At 58.7% G+C, this 16,836-nt stretch overlaps 1 protein-coding gene across 7 annotated transcripts in view; it reads right to left on the bottom strand.

Moving 5' to 3' along the window:
* Positions 1-16,836, bottom strand: part of NFATC1 (nuclear factor of activated T cells 1) — a 106,567-nt gene that overhangs the window by 59,267 nt on the left and 30,464 nt on the right. For all 7 annotated transcript variants that reach the window (XM_027600793.2, XM_027600801.2, XM_027600795.2 and 4 more), the window contains exons 4-6: positions 3,042-3,244; positions 2,197-2,369; positions 657-797 (exon numbers count right to left, since the gene is read on the bottom strand). In XM_027600793.2, coding sequence (XP_027456594.2) covers positions 657-797; positions 2,197-2,369; positions 3,042-3,244 — 517 coding nt within the window. The remainder of the gene's footprint in view (positions 1-656; positions 798-2,196; positions 2,370-3,041; positions 3,245-16,836) is intronic.

Raw genomic sequence — 16,836 nt, 5'->3', positions numbered from 1 at the left:
CCCGGGGCAGAAGCACACCCAGGGGCTTATCACCAAACGTCAGAAAGAAGAGACTGTTCACCTTGCACGTGTAGCTCCACCACTGCGCGCGCGCGCACACACACACACACACACACACACACACACACAGTCTACACCTGCCAACGCATCTACACAGGCAGAGTAGTTGACACACACACACAATGCTGGGAGGCACCGGTCACACGGAGAAGAGCAGCACCCGCCTCTGCATCCCGGGGCAGCACCCAGAACAGGGGCCAGAAGGATGCCAAGGGGTGTGGAGGGGCCTCCGGTCCAAATGCAGGTCCCACCGTCTACTACGGCTGCTCTGCGTCCACATGCCCGCTGCCAAGAGGCCGTGGCTCGGAGCGGCGAGAAGCCCTCCTACACAGAGCAGAACAGTGCTTCCCGAGACGGCCCCGCGGTGGCCAGGAGCAGGGGCTGCTCAGAGCCAAGCAGCAGACGTCCATCCAGTCCGGGCAAGGGGCCACGGGCAGCGAGCGGAGGCAGGCCTCCGACAGGCCAGAGCTACGTGAGCTGCTCCCGCTCTCCAGCATGCAGAGCCCCACCGAGCGGCCTCACTCCGCCTCCAGGAACCAATCCCCACCAGCGCCCAAAGCGGGACACGCTCCACGGTCTGTTTGCAAGGAAAGTACCTGGTGCTTTCTCCACGAAAATGACCTTGGAGTCTTGCAGAAAGTTGTGGCCAGACAGGACCATCTTCTTCCCACCGAGGACAGGGCAGCTGGCTGCGCTCTGCTTCTCCACGAGGGGCAGCTCCTGGGCCGACCGCTGGGCTGCATGGGGTCAGAACAGGAGAGTGAGCATGTGCCCCGGCCCCACCTCACGCCACCATCCTGAGGGGGGGCCCGGGGTCGGCCAGTCTGTCAGGAACGGGCACTTCCCGGCGCCGCCTCGGGGTCTGGTGGGGGGGCATGGCGCCTACACGGACAGCCTCCAGCATGAGATGCACCAGCTGCATGGCAGGTTCGCGTCATCACGCAAAGACGACCAGGGCAGGTGCACATCTGACTGTGCCCACGGGAAAATCAAGACGCGGGGATGTGTGCACGTGTGGGTCTGTGCGTGGGCCTCCGTGGAGTGAATATGCCACCCCAGGGGGACCCTCGGCCTCTGCGCAGACCAGACACACTGACGCACCGCTCTAGGAGAGGAGCACCTGTGTGGACGGTGAAGGGAGCGCGGGCTCGAAACTGGGAGCCACAGCGAGACCTCGGCCCAGGCGCTGTGGGGGCGCGGGCCCCATGTAAACCGGGGGTGGGGTCTCGGGGCTCTCGGTCCTGTCAGAGCCAGGAGCCGCAGGACCCGAGGGGCTGGGACAAGGCACGGAGTGCAGGGAGGTCAGGTCATCTGGGGAGGACAGGGTGCGGTAAGGCCACCAACGTTCCCGGGCAGGAGCTTCTGCGGCCAGGTGCACACCCGCAGCTCTCAGCCAGCCAGCGGGTCTGCAGGGAGGAGGCCACGCTTCAGACACGTGCAGTGGCCTGTGGCGGGTCCCCTGGGCTGTGCTGAGGTGTGGGGACAGGTGCCTGTGGGGCTCCACGTGGGGGGCCACAGGACACACTGCAGGGAAGGAATCTGGGTACTGAGGTGGATCAGTCAGGTCAGAGATGAGGGAACCAAACCCAGACCCTCCCACCGAGACAGGTGGGCAGGTGAGCTGCGGGGGCAGGTTGAGTGTCCTGTGGCAGCCACACCCCGAGAGGGAAGGAAGAGGAACCCCCAAAGGAGCAGGGTGCTCCGGCCCAAGGCTGGACGCACCTGAATCATGCCCGCCGCAAGGGAAGTGAAAACCAGGGGCTGGCAGGGAAGGCGAGAGGCCGACGCGGGCCGACAAACTTAGATTCGCTGGACCCCACGGACCAGACGCCAAAATCCCGCTGCTCGGGTTTCTGATACGCAGGGGATTAGCTCACACGTGGCGAGTGCAAGCAGCTCGGGTTTCGGACAAACTGCCCTCTTTTCCCCGCGGGTGCCGGGAGCGGGTGGGCCCGCCGCATGCACAACCTGCGAACCCGAACCCAGCACAGTGGGCCCCTCAGGAGTCGTCGCGACAGGCAAGGGATGCGAGAGTGATGCCCACGTGAGTCCAGTCCACGAGTCTCCATGAACAATAAAGACAGGAATGGGGCCACAAAACAGAGCATGGGACGCGGCAGCAGCTCCGATACTCACAGCACTCGATGGGGTTGGAGGCCACTTGCAGGGACAACGTCCGGCCGTTGGGCTGTGGGACGTGGACCCGGAAGACAAGCCTCACCCTGGTGTTCTTCCTCCCGATGTCCGTCTCCCCTTTCCGCAGCTCGATGTCCGAGTTTCGAAGCTTCAGAATCCCAGCACAGTCCACACTACCCGGAACAAGGAACAAGAGTCCACACCTGTCTTTCAGTCCCTGACGCATGACACAGGGTGCCCCGCTCCGCCCCCGGCCCGGCCACGGGCCCCCGCTCTTCACACCCTGGGACTGGAGTGTGGGGCGCCCAACAGTGGGAGGGAGCAGGGGAGGAGGCAGCGGGGAGGCTGTGAACATGGGCCCCTTTGCACACGAGGAGGTCCAGCATCAGCTTAGAGACAGCTTCCACGGAGCCACGAGGGCAGTCCAGACGCACGTCAGAGCCACTCGCGTCAGGGACGACAGAACGACCCAGGGAGAACTGGGTCCACGCAGACCGTGCTCCTTCCGTTTCCAGTTTTTGCATCTGGTCACCACCGAACTCAGAAATAAACGGGTGTTGTGTTCAGGAGGTGAACGCAAGCATGAGCGGGGACTGGCCATGGGGACCGAACTATTCAAGTACCACGTGCACAGCGGCAGAAGCCCTACAAAAACCCATCAGCCTACGGATCTATGGTTTACGTGGGTGCTGAGCCCAGGGCAGAGATATGGGCATGCAGGCCACACCGCCCAGCACCTGCCCCAACTGCCCCAGCCACGCACCCCCCAGCACCCCAGCCACGCACGCGCAGCCCCACGGCCCGGCACCCACCCCCCGACCGCCCCAGGCGGGTGCACAGCTTACATGGCTCGCATGTTGTTCTCTGGCAGCAGTGGGATTTCCAACACTTTGGTGTTGGAGAGGATGGCTTCGTGACTGGTGGTGGAGACGGTCTTGCCTGTGATCCGGTGGACCTGGTAGAAGGCGTGGGGTCTCAGCAGGCGGTCGTCGGCCGTCCCGATGAACAGCTGTAGTGTGAGTGGCTCATTCTCCAAGTAGCCGTGTAGCTGGCAAGAGAACAAGAATACCCCACTAAGCACCCTACACGCCCACGGCTCAGAAATATTTATAAGCAGAGACTAATTCACAAGGACATCGCGCAAGTGCTAGGTGCTAAGTAACCCCCATAGCCCAGCCCCCGGCTGCGTCTCTATGATCTACTCATGGTCACGTGTCAGCTGTGAGCACTCCTGTCACCTCCGTTCAAACACACGCACCCACGTGTACCCCCACACCGTGTGCTGCATGCACGCATCTCGCACACGTGCTGCAGCACCACTATGAGCAGCACCCGGGACGTGGATGTGGCCACATGTGGCTGTGCTCAACTCCTCCTGCAGCAGCAGCAGCTGGGAGGGCCCTGCCTCCCCACCAAGCCTCTCCTCCAGCCCACCTCCTCCCTCTGCCAGCAGCTTGTGATGGCGCGGTCTGCTCTCCGCCTGGCAAGTGTCTGCTGTAAGGACCGTGTGTGGCTCGCACCCCCAGGAACCTAGGGCAGCGCCAAGCCATTTGCAGAAACTCTTGCCCTAATAAATTCAGATGTGCACCGGGCAGGGAAGGGTCCCCTTTCTCACTCACAACCGTCCTATCAGCAAAGAGGACAGTTGCAGACAAACAGCCATAAACACGGTGGGCCCCTTTCTCCTGGCTCAGGGCCTGTCCCCTCCAGGGGCAGGTGACGGCTAAACGCGGCCCCGTGCCTGGCAGCTTGCGCCCCCAGAGCGGAGCCTGGAGCCTAGAAAGGGCCTGGCACCCCCAAGCTGTTCCGCGTCTCCTGCTTTTCATTTTTGTGCTTTTGCTTCCCTTGACAACAGGTAATCGCTCTAACGCCACAGTCCAACGCCGTGGTGACAGGCGTATGGGAACACTACCAGTGCTGGGAATAAGCACAGAGGCCAGGGTCGTCCGCCCATGTTTGTGCGGCCGGCCGGCAGCTGGAGCTCTCCGAGAACCTATGGAAGGGCGGCCTGCAGTGTGGACACACACCCTCACCATCCCACCCACAGGGCCGTCGTGAGAGCTGGACGCCCGGTGAACACCCCACAGCACCCTGCTGCGGTGCCGGCAGGCGAGGCACACGCAGGGGGGCCGGAGGCGTGAGGGCGCCCACGCAGACACCCAGGCTCTGCCTCCATGCCGGCCGTGAGGAGGACACCCTGAGGTCGCCTCACCCACCCCGAGGAGGCAGGTGCAGGCTCACAAGGTCCTGCCCGGTGGCGCTGGCCTGGGCAACGGGGACAGGTGGCCACCGTGCCCTCAGGGGGCCAAGCATGGAGGCAAACACCAGCGGGAACGACAGAGGGCGTCCCTGGGAGCGGGGCAGCCGGGAGGGGACTTGAGGCGAAGACCGCCAACGGGGTGTCACAGGGAGAGACAGACTCCGGCGTGAACGCAGATGGGGATTTCTCCACAGGCAGGAGGACCGTGGAGGGGGCGTTCAGCACCAACCCTCACGCTCTGTACCACGTTCCTCAGCCTCGCAGCAATTCCAGCGAGGTTTGTAAACGCGTGTCAATGTCCCGATTTGAGAACAAACTCCAGGAGCAGGAACAGCGGCCCCGACGTGGGACACCGGCGCGGGCAGTGGGGCTGGTCTCCGCAGGCTTGGCAGGCACAGCCGCAGCTTCCGCTGTGATGTGGCCGGCCCACCACTCACCGTCGCTGTCACTGCCTCTTCCGAGAAACCAGGAGATGGCCAGCGAGACGCCACTGGAACCTGAAAGGCGCCCGCTCGTCAGCCGCCCGTGAGGAGGTGAGGAGGTGAGGAGGTGAGGAGGTGAGGAGGTAAGCTCTTCCCCAGCGTCAGGCAGCGCATGTTTCGTTTCCTGGAGAATGCAGGTGTCCATGTGCCACGTGGACGCACATCACTGTCCACGTGGGGTGAGAGCCCAAGCCTCCCTAGGGGTGCCCCAGCTTGGGGAGGGAGACACGGCAAGGCTGTGCTGCTTGGAGGTTTGTGAGAGCCAGCTTCTGTTTCCCCATCAGCAGCCGCAGTGCATCACAACATCTGTTCCAGATCCGTGACTGCCTTCGTCCTCAACCCGACTTAGAAGCTTCAACACAAATGTTTCCAATGTCATATTGGCGATTAAGAATGGAGATCCAACCCTAGAATCCATTAACCCAGAGGAGCAACCACCTGCTGCCCCAAGTGTAGTTCAAATCAGCAGCGAGCCATTAATCAAAACCACGCTGATACCAGCCTCATTTACTTACTGTTTTGACTTAATTAGAAAATAAATCACTTACAAGTTTTGAGTTCCCAGAAGAGGATCCACACAATGAGACTGTTCAGGAGACAGATTTGCACACATGAATGTGTGTGCAACATGAATGCCAGGCCCAGCCTGCCACCTCCCAGGGCAGATAAGAACCGGGCGCTCCTGAGTGAGGCCACTGGGTGAGGCTGAGGGCCGGGTGTCCCGTGTGCCCCACGTCTCAGTTAAGTGAGACTCTGACCATCACCTGGGGAACCTTCCGGAGACAGGTGCTCAGTGCAGGAGGGTATGCATGGACGGGGAGCAAGAAGTGTTCCCAAGTGTCCTGCCCACGTCCACGCAGCATGCACCTGTGCACTCACACACAACACGCACACCACATGCACACTCGCACACTCAGACCCCACACGCACCCACGCACACACCTGTGCACTCACACACATTCAAACACACAACACGCACACCGCTTGCACACTCACACACTCAGACCCCATGGGCACGTGCACACACACACACTCACATCAGGGTTTTCCAGACACACTGCAGAGTGCTGTGCTTGGTCGGGAAGTTGGGAGAGAAACACGTGCATTGGGCATGCTGTTTTCATCGTTTTCTGCCAGAGACAGGGTCCCACGCATCTGTGGATGTGGTCATCGTCAAAGTGGCTTTTTCATATTGAAACAACTGTACTTTCATCCAGATCCACAGGTGCCTGATGCACAGAGACTACACACGTGTCTTACAGGTGTGTGCATACGGGCTGAGCAGCTGACACGGGCCTGAGTCTCCGCGGAGGGCCGGAAGAGGCCGCAGCCGTGTGGTCGGCACGTATGGTGAGGACACAGGACGGCTCCTCTCAGCCCTGCGCGTGCACTCGCTGTCCCATGACCCCGTGCACACGAGGACCTCACTGAGGCCAAAAAAGAGAGCCTGCACACAACACCCGTTTCGATGTGGTTCTTGGTGATGTTGCTTTAATCCTACAGAAACGAAATGCCTCTCCCTTCCCAGCTGAAACGTTTCCTTCCCATGTGAACACACGAGTATGCCCACATGAACGGCGTTGGGTCAGGGTTGCAGTCAAGACCAGCTTGTCCGGCCAGCTCGACTTCCCGTGTCCTTGCTGGGGAGGGTGCTTCAGTCCTTTGTCAATTTAATGAGTTACAAACCTTTATGCTGTGACGGACTCAAATCTACATTTTTATAACAGGAAACATAAAAGTAAAATCAGAACCTGATTGAGGGACAATTTTTGCCACTTGTGGCTTCATTCTGTGACATTTAACACAATAAGATGTAAATGAGTCTTTAGCCAAAACGGTTTCTCGTGTGGCTAAGGCGTGTTCCACAGTGTGAGGAGCGGCCCCACTGCAGTCACATGATTTGGAAATGACAGTCTCCACGTCCCCCGGGACCGCACTGTGGCGCCTCCCTGAGAGCATGTGGAACACAGCGGACTGTGGGTAGAAATCCATCCTTTTAAAAACATGTCATTTCAGTGAAAATGGGAATATTTAAGGTTTATCCTGGGAGAGAAACATCTATTATTTAAAACATGAAGTTCATTTTCAGGAAAGTCGTTTGAATACTTCGCATGTTCCCCTGCATGGGCTTGCTGCCTCTGGCACGTTCAGTGTCTGTCAAAACAATATTTATAAAATTACCTGTCATAACAATGACCTCTCCTTGCTGCAACTAAACGAAACAAAATGTATTATTCTGTTTTCAAGGTGTAAGAGCTGCTAAGTTTTCCACAAGTAAAAATGTTTGTTTTTAGCTCCTGTGCTCACCTCAGCACTGACAGGGCAGTGACAGGTGAGTGACAACTGGGGCAAGTCCTTTCGAGCACTGCCACTGCACACGTGCTACAGGGCTGTGGGGACACGGCCAGCCGAGGGACACTGCCCACTGCTCGGTTGGTCGTTCGGGTCGGCTCGGGCAGAGCCATCCGTTCAAAGGGAAATGGCATGTTTCACCCCCGTGTGAAATTCGCATCTTCCCACGAGGCCTAAACGAACCACAAAGGGAGAGAAGCCCAGCTCAACAACAGGATTCCCTTTTGACCCCAAACCTGTGGCGAACGGGGATTGCAACCCCATGTAGCATGAGTGCGGTTGCCACAGTAGTTCCTGAATCCTCACAGAAGCAGGAAAGCTGCGCCCGCGCCCACGAGGGTCCCGCCCCCAGAAGGGTTTCCTGCATCCACACGCCTTCCCTCCCAGACGAGAAGGAAAGTTGCAGGGTCTGATGTGGGAGGGGACAGCACCACAGTGGCGGCTTCGGGGCCGGTGTCCACGTGGGGAGGGCCCGCGGATCAGCTGTCACGCCAACTCCTGCCTACGACACCGCGGTGCAGAGACGTACAACGTGTCGCAAAGACACTGACCTGCTGCCCCAGAGACCTCGTTAAGGGGAGCGGAAAACGAGAAAGCCAAGAACGTGAAAATGCGGCGCCGGTGGTTGGAGGAGAATGCTGATCCATCTGAGAACACACGCATGATCGGGGCTTCGCGGGCCACGCCCCCAGGCACCTGCTAAAAACAGTGAGAGCAGAGCCTTCCCTGGGGGGTATGAGCTCCACCTGCTGAGAAGTGAGTGTGCAGGGGGCCCCCTGCTTCAGGATGACGCCACCAGATAAAGACACTTAGGACTGACCTCAAGAGGCTGGTCGCGTTTTGCATGCAGGCGTGTGGGCATACGTGTACACCCGTGTGCACGTGCACAAACGTGAGCCTGTGAGTGCAGATATGGATGAAGTGTGTGTGTGGATGTAAGTGCATCTCACTGGATGTGGGTACAGGGGGACGCTGGCACGTGGCCCGCGGTCAGGCAGGGGCTCCTGGCCTGGCGGGCACTGGGAGAACCAAGCAGGCCACGGAGACAGTCCCATCGAGGCCATGGTCACCAGCTGCAGGCCTCGCCCCCAAAACACCTGCAGGAAATCCCGATGGCGTCTGCAGAGCAGAGATCTGTGGCCAAGTCATTTTCAACAGCTTCATTGAGGTGACATTTCTGTGGCAGAAAATTCACCCATTTTTGAACCATGGAACTTAAGATGTGACGTCTTTCCTATAAAAAAGTTCCGAGACAGAAGAGCAGGTAGCACAGGCTTGTTTGATGTGAACATCAGTATCATGCTGTCAACTCAGGAAAAGTGGAGGGAGATTCAGTCTTGTGAGGACCGTGTGCCGCCCCAGCTCCGCTGGGTTCCAGGAGCCGCCACTCTCATGTGGCCCTGAGTGGGGACACAGCGTGTCGTCCCCACGAGCCCCGGCTTCTCCGAGCCAGGAATGTCTGCAGAGCCTGTCACCTGTGACATGTGGGTGTGTGCATGCCTTATGTGTACACGTGGGTCCATTTGTGCAGCTAACCCACTCAGACCGGTCCTGTCTGCAGGCAGCCAGCCAAGTCCTGGCCAGATGTGACCAGCAGGCCATCTGTCCCACACCTGGGCCCCTCCCTTCTCTCGAAGACGAGAATCCCCATGAGGCAGGTGCCGGCCCCTCAGCTGGCTGCAGCTAGGTCCGAACGACCGAGAGTCACAGAGTGGGTCCTGGCTCACTTCTGAGGGAGACAGGATGGGGAGGTGTCGCTCTCACCAGAACATCAGACGGCAGCGATGGGCAACTCAAACAGTCCCCACAACGGCGGCTGTGCCATTGGAGGACAAAGGATGGCCTCCTGCTCAACAAAAGAAGTGGGGGGGCCTCAGCACAGGGCCTGAGTCTGTTCTGAGTTCACAGCCCCCCTGACAGACTGCAGCGGCAGGCCCAGCTGCCCCGGGCCCCATGGCGTCCATGGCTTTGGTCTCGGTCCGTCTCCGTCTCCTCTCTTAGGCCGGGTCCAGGGGTCTGTCCGAGCGGGGCCTGGCTGTGAGATCTGGTTTGGGGTGTGGTCAGCAGACCCCTACGTGGGGGAGTAGGGATGGAGACACCGATGGTGTCACAGAAGGTGAAGCACACTGTCCTCATGGCCACACTCTGCGAAGACCGGACATGTGGAGCAAAGGCTGAGTGTCCACAGTGGGGAAAGCAGCTCACAGGCCCACGGATGGAGCCCTTTACGGCTCCGGACTCTAAAATCCATGAGCCCTTCCCAGCACCTTCTCTGGGTGCCCAGGTGTACCCTTCAAAAGGGATCCATGAAACCTGGAGATAGAGAACCCACAGATGGATGCTCTATACCCTATGCCACGGTAGGAGAGCCAGGAGAGTGAAATCACTCCCTCCACACACAGGTGTGCACAAAGTACACAGCTCACATACATGCACACTTGCATGCATGTGTGTGTGCATGTGTGCACGTGTGTGTGCATGATGCCTGTGCGTGTGCATGTGTGTGCATATGAGTGTGTGCTTGATGCCTGTATGTGTGCATGTGTATGATGCCTATACGTGTGCGTGTGCATACATGCACGTATGTACATGATGCCTGTACATGTGTGTGCGTACATGCTGTGCACATGTATGCATGATACCTGTGTGTGTACGTGTGTGTGATGCCTGTGTGTGTGCATGCACGTGTGTGCATGCCTGTACGTGTGTGTGCGCACATGTGCACGCCTGTACGTGTGCATGTGAGCACATGTGTGAATGCCTGTACGTGTGGGTGTGCGCACGTGCACGCATGATGCCTGTACATGTGCGTGTGTGCATGTGAGCACGAGTGTGTGCATGCCTGTATGTGTACATGTGTGCATGTGCATGATGCCTGTACGTGTGCGTGCACACGTGTGTACGTGTAGTGTGCGTGTGCACGTGAGTGTGCATGCCTGTGCGTGTGCGTGTGAGCACGTGAGCGTGCATGCCTGTACGTGTGCGTGTGAGCACGTGAGCATGCATGCGTGTGCGTGAGTGTGCGCTACAATCAGCAGCAACACTAAGTTTAACGGTATCACTTAAAATCTGAGAATTCCTCCCGGGAATGAATGATCTGATGAAGGTCCTACCCCAGCCTCATTCTCAGATAACACCAGATTTACGCGGCGCACAGCTCTTTCTAGCGACGGGTTTAAACTGCACTTTATCACAGACGACAACAAAAGGGCTCTAAGGGGCTGCATGCTGCTTCCTTTCAGGAAAACGAGCTCCTTTCTAGAGTTTCCTGCATTGTGGCATATAGAATTTTTCTATCTTTCTGAAACAGTAAAAAATAAAAAATAAGCGAGAGCCGTGGTTAATGAGTCTGTTGTGTATTTGGGAAGCACAGATGCCCAGAGACTGTGCCCCCTCAGGACCACTGGCCACCGCCCACGAGTGGCACAGGGACGGCGGTCTGCCTCTTGGGCTTAGACTCATTTCACTAACGGGACAGTTACAGTTAAGAACGGATCTGGAAGTTTTTAAGGACTTTAATAATCAGCTGTTCACTCAAAAAGCCCCTGTATTTTATTTCACTCGACGGGAGATGCACATCTCAAACAAAACATGGATGAAACGGAGGCGACCAAGAGGCTCAGAGCCCGACCATCCCTCTGCTGCGCCCGTTCCTCTCCGGCGCTCGGGGATGCTCGTCGGACGCACAGACTCAGGAAAGGTGGTGTCTGACGCACCTGTTGGCTCTCACTGGTGGACGTGCCGCGTCAGGGAGGCTCCAGGTGGGGCTGGAGTCACGCGTCTCCCGGCCGCCCCCCACATCCCGGGATTGGGACATGGTCTCCAGGAGGAAGGTCCTCGGGTTTTGAGAGGAAAAGGCAAGCAGCGTGCGGCAGCTCTGCGGTCGTGAGGCCATAGCTAACCAGGTTCCTGCTCTTGACTGAGAGGAACGGAGACCCCATCCTTGTCCACGACTTAGCCTTACAGACCCCCTGCCTGCGAAATTACCAAAACACATGACCCCTGGGGCTCTAAGAGCCAGATCTGCCTTCTCCGATCTGGCAAAGTGAAGCTGCCACTGCCCAGGACGTGGAATTTCATGTTCCCAGGGGGTCAGGGTGCCAGGTGCACACTGCTCGCGGGAGCAGGAGAGCCCACCACTCACCGCCTGGCTCGTCCCCTTCACCACCAAGACCTTGGACCTGCCCCTGCTGACAAGGGGAGAGCAAGACGACAAGCGAGAAGGGCTCACGCTCAGGGATCAGACGAAGGTACCAGAGTGCAGTCAGCGCATGAGCTCTCCTCACTCTGCAACCTCGGCCACTCAACTGGCCCGTGTCCGTGAATCAGTGACAGATCCGGACACCGAGAGAGAAGGTTCTGGTCCGAGGCTTGTTTCCACTCTCCAGCACGTCACCTTGAGCTTTCCCGCCAAGAGGTTCCTGTCCAGTGTGTGACCAGCCCTCTGAGCGCAGGGAAGTGGGTGAGTCCCCCTGCGGCTGGAGCGGCCATGCCGTAGAAGCACCACAGGGATTTTCACGTGAGCATCTGGCCATAGGACATGGCGTGTGCACAGTGAGCAGAGCAGAGACTGTCTATAGGCTGGCTCCCGCTGGAGCTGAGGGCGGACAGGCAGAGGCCAGAGGGAGGGGAACGGAAGCTTAGGTGCACCACTGTGGCTGTGGCCGTGGCAGCTCCCTGCTGGCAGCACACTCGGACCTGCCGCCCGCTAGCTCACGGCACACAGGTGTCTCGTCCCGCAGTGGGAGCCAGGCACCCAGGACCACCCCAGCGGCCGCCCAGCCCCGACTCCTGCAGGCTGACACTGCAGACAGGACAGCTCGTACTTCAGATGTGTCCACTTTGGAGCTGGACGTGACCGGGCGCAGGAGACCCAAAGATGTCACCCGCGGAGCTGGTCCATGGGGCGCTGGGACGACGGGATGGGGTTCCCACAGACACACGTGGAAGCATCCAGAGAAAAGAAATTGCATTAGCTTTGGATCAAAGAATGTTTTGCACGGAAACACTACATTTAGCATTTCTAATTAAAAACATGCTGAGAAGCCCCGACTTTCTGCTGAGGGAAAAAAATGATCTAGAAACGAGTGCCTAAGAGCCTCAGAAACCATTAGGAAACATTAAACTACAGCAGCAAACACACCTTTGGAGATTCCAGAACCCAGAGCAAGCCTGGGAGCCTGGCCGCAGGGGAGGAACAGCAAACTTCTAGAACCATCCGTCTTCAAAGAAGCCCCATCCATGTGGCAGGTGTGGCCTCTGCTGAGGCGCAGGGCTCCCGCAGGGGCACATCCAGGGGCTCTGAGAAGCTCACGGGACCCGCCCCCTGGAGACCTAGACACACGGGAACGCCCGGTTCCACGGGGTGGCGCCCCTACAGAGTCACTGGCCCAATGCCCAAAGCCTCCCGCCCGCTCGCCATGCAGACATCCACAGTACGCGGGCTTTCAGGGTGGGGGGCACCCACCACGCAGCCCTGGTTGGACAAAGCTTGTGTCCATTACCTCCACTGACATCCCTCCGCCCGGGGAACCACACTCGGGGTCGGTCAGAGGCACTGAGGCCATGCTCCCGGATCTCCTTCTTCCTCAGGGCAGCCCCTGTGAGTCCTAGCAGGGCAACACCTGGTAAGTTTAACAGTTAATACAACACGAGGAGTAGGAGGAAATGTGGACAGAGCGGTGGCTGGAGGTGGACCTTCCAGAAGCCATGCCTGGCCTTGGTGTTTGCCATCAGTGACCCAAGGGGCAGTGGGGGCAGGGCCCCAGCACAAAGGCCGACAGTGGTGGTATGCAGGCAACATGATGGGACATCAGCCTGTGGCCCGGCCGAGCACCTTCTCCTGGCACCCAGCGCTGCAGAAGAGATGGCCACCCGCGTGGCTGGTCAAGGTGCAACTGTGTGTCCCGCCTCAGCGCATCCGGGCCCACAGCTGGGCCCCGCGTGTCTGTGCTGACACAGAGCAGAGCACTCCGGCACAGACAAGAGCCCAGTGTTCTCTCGGAGGAGAACGCGGGCCTGGGGGGAGCCCAGCGTGGCGAGACTGCGCCCACCGGCCCAGAGCAGGCGGCCAACACTCGGGGACAGTTACGTAATAGCAGCTCAGGAAGGAAGCGTCCTTCAGTCCAGAGACTTCTCCCTCAAAGACAGGATAGCTGTTAGAAGGCAGCAGGACCAAGGATGAAAACCCGAGCAACTGGACGGGTGGTCACTGTCCCCTGCCCATCCTGGCTCCCAGGTCCCATGGAGCTGCTCCTGTCTGCAAGGGCAAGGCTGTGTAGGGGCTGCACCTCTCTCCACACTGGCCTGCGCTCGGCGGGGCCCCAAGGGGACAACACCCAGCATTTCCTCTTCGGGGAGAGCTCGGCTCACGGGCTGAAGACCAGGCTCTGCCGGGCACAGCGCTGAGGGCCAGCCGGCGGGAAGGAGGCCCAACCTCGGAGCACATGGAGCAGAGAATGCCCACCAGGCCCAGCCCTGTGGGCACAGAGCACCTGTGCCTCAGCCCCCATGGGGAGGGACAGCGGGGGGTGTGGTTTTCTCTATTTTGACATTTTTATTAAGGATGGTTACTTTTCACCATTGTCTCCAGTTAAACTGCCTGACACTCCCATCCCATGTGCACCTGACCTGACGTTTGGAAGCTCAGCTGCAGTGAGCACAGAGACACCTGTCTCTACATGGAGAACAGTCCCTCAAAGGATGTTTCAGGAACCCGTCTGCAATAATTAGAAGACCAGGCGCAATTACAGGCGATCGGCAGAGTTTCTGAGCCTAGAACAACTTTATTCTAAAATCTCTGTGGCCTGGAACAAGGAAGCCAAAGTCTTGAATCAAGAGGATTTCTGGCAGCTTCCATTGTTACGCAACCCACGGACTTCATTCCCAAGGGAGTGTCTGGGGCTCTAAGGAAAACCAAAACCACACCTCCGCCATCTTTGCTGAACAACGGAACGCACAAAGGTGTTTAAAAATCACTGTTAGGAACCCGCCTGAGCTCATGTGCCTCTGCCACGTGTCCGGAGACAGCAACACAACGCCACGGTTCCCTCACGAGGACGAAGTCTGGTCAACTCAACGCCACTTTTTACAGTGGTGCGCGCAGGGGAGCATCTCTCTCGACAGCCCCAGGGAGCCTCTCCGGCTTTGCTGCAGGGGGACAAGCCCTCGCTCGTCAGGGAGTGCTGGGCAGGTGCACCAGTTGTAGACCCGCGGGTGTGAGGGGGGCAGGGAGAAAGGCAGCCGGCCAGATGGCCCCCAGCTGGTCCTACAGAAGTTTGCTGTCAAGTAATAACTTACTCCGGGGACATCCATCTGTCTGCCTTTTGTGAAAACCCTGGCTTTTCGGGTTAACACCCTGTCCTGAGAGCAGGAGGTACCACCCCCCATGACAACTCACATAAGAAACAACAGGACGGACCTCTGGGTGAAAGGGAACGTGCTGTGAGTGCAGATGCACATGTTCAAACACCCAGAACGGTTTCCAGGGAATGTTCGAACCGTCTGCACAGGGGCCGGGGTGCTGCGTAAAATGATGAGTCATCACAGCAGCAACGAGTCTCTGCCAACTTTCCTGGTGTGTCCATCTCAGGGTTTCCGCCCCCAGAGGACTTACGTGGCAGCGAGTACCCGCCATGCTCTGTGGGGGCCCAGGTAAGCCTAGAAGCCAGGCCCTAGGGAGACACCGGCACCCCAGGGCACACCGCCCTACCTGGGCCAGACGCCGGGACCCCCGCAGCGCACACCTGCGCCCAAGACCAGGACCCCCTGCTGCCACGCCCATACCCGAGGCTGGGACCCCTGCTGCCTGCGGCAGGGTGGTCCCCACGTCCCTCAGAGGCTCCAGAGCCAATTCCTTCATCGCCAGAAGAGGCTTCGCTGGCCCCTCGACACTGACCGGGGAGCTGAACTGACAGTACAAATTACAGACCTGAAATGCTGTTTCCAACTTCTCGAGACTTTCCCTGGGTTTCCTGTTTCAGTGACCTATTAATTATTCACACAGACCCAGCCTCCTGTGTGGTGGGCTAGATGCTATCGAGCAGTTATTTTGGTAACTCAGTAAACAGAGCTTCATTCTTTGACCCCTGGGTCAGAGGTCAGTGATGTCTCCCAGGTCACTCCGTGGGCCCCTGGGAGGGCAGGTGGGAACAGGGGACCCTGCCCTGTGGACTCTGGGACACCAGGCACCACGCAGAGGGCGGTGAGGGCGGGGGCCGTGGAGAAACAAACCGGGAAACCGGAACCAGCCGACCGAGGGCCTTTGGCAAACCAGTTAGCCCCCGTGAGAAGACCCCTCAGTCATGAGGTTCTGGTTTATCAGCAGCAACCCTGGAGGAAGACCAGCCTTCCTGCACCCCCTGTTAAGGCGAATCCCACGGCAGGCCCTCCCCAGACCAAAGGCAGACGATGGCCTCCCACCTCACCCAGGACCCAGGGACCAGGCCTCTGAGAACCCGGGAGGCCTTGCTCCCATGCACACAGAGGTGCCGGCCCCTCTGAGGGTCGCAGACTGACCTCCCGGGCTTGGGATGACAAGCGGGGCAGAGGGTGGGTGGCCTGGGAGGGCCCAGAAGCACCGGCGGCCATCGTCCTTCACGACTGGCGGTATGAACGTGGGAGCTCAGGAGAAACAGAACACAGGCCACGGGGTCCTACGCTGGGTCCTGCGACGTGGGGCAGGCTGCACGTGGAAAGGAGGGAGAGACCAGAACGACGCAGAAGGCCCTTCCCACCCTCCAGTCCTGCTCTGACTGAGCCTGAGAAGAACGCCCCACGTGTCACCGCACGTCCCAGATGCAGAGCAGGGGGGCTGGCGTGCCGGGTAGCTCCTTCCTGCGGTCACTGACACTCCAGAAAGGGAGCAGGTCCTCCTTCTGGGGCCGGGCTGGGGCACTTTCATTCTGCAGAAAATGACTTTGATTTGATGGAGACACCTGGAATTGAAAGTCTGGTGAACAGTGGCAGGTGCGGTGGGGTCAGCGGGTTTTTATCAGGCTCCCCGGGCCCTTGGTGCACGTGACCGCTTTCGTCTGAGCGCTAACAGTCTGTCCCGGGCCAGAGCCCATGTCCCGCAGACCCACCGGCCACAGCACAGCTCATGGGGTGCATGGCTGCCCCAGGAACTGCCCGCGGCGTGGCCTGGCCTCTGCAGAGAGAGGAGCGGGCGTGGTGCTGGAGCCCCGTGTCAGAGGATCCGCTAAAAACTCAGCACAGAATAAACCCTTGTGGTTAGCGTGCTTTCGCGGCAACTGAAAGACTTTTCTATTTTCATTTGTTTTAAAACAGTGCGCAATTTCTATTTTTATCCAACTTGTGGCCCGCCAACTGAAAAAGAAAACAAACCCCCAAAACCCCCTCTTTGTAACTGCTTACCTCACACTTGCATAGAAATAAATTCACTCTGCCACAGATCTACCAGAAAATGCTAAATTACTAATTTCTCACCCATGAGAAGTGCTGACAACACCTGACATTTTCTGTTGAGCACCATTTACGTTTTGCATTTCACTTGTAAGGCTGGGGGGGGGGGGTGGTGTTCATCCC

This window comes from Zalophus californianus, chromosome 14 (genome assembly GCF_009762305.2).
Source record: "Zalophus californianus isolate mZalCal1 chromosome 14, mZalCal1.pri.v2, whole genome shotgun sequence".
NCBI lineage: Eukaryota > Metazoa > Chordata > Mammalia > Carnivora > Otariidae > Zalophus > Zalophus californianus.
This window is presented reverse-complemented; position numbering and strand designations above follow the sequence as displayed.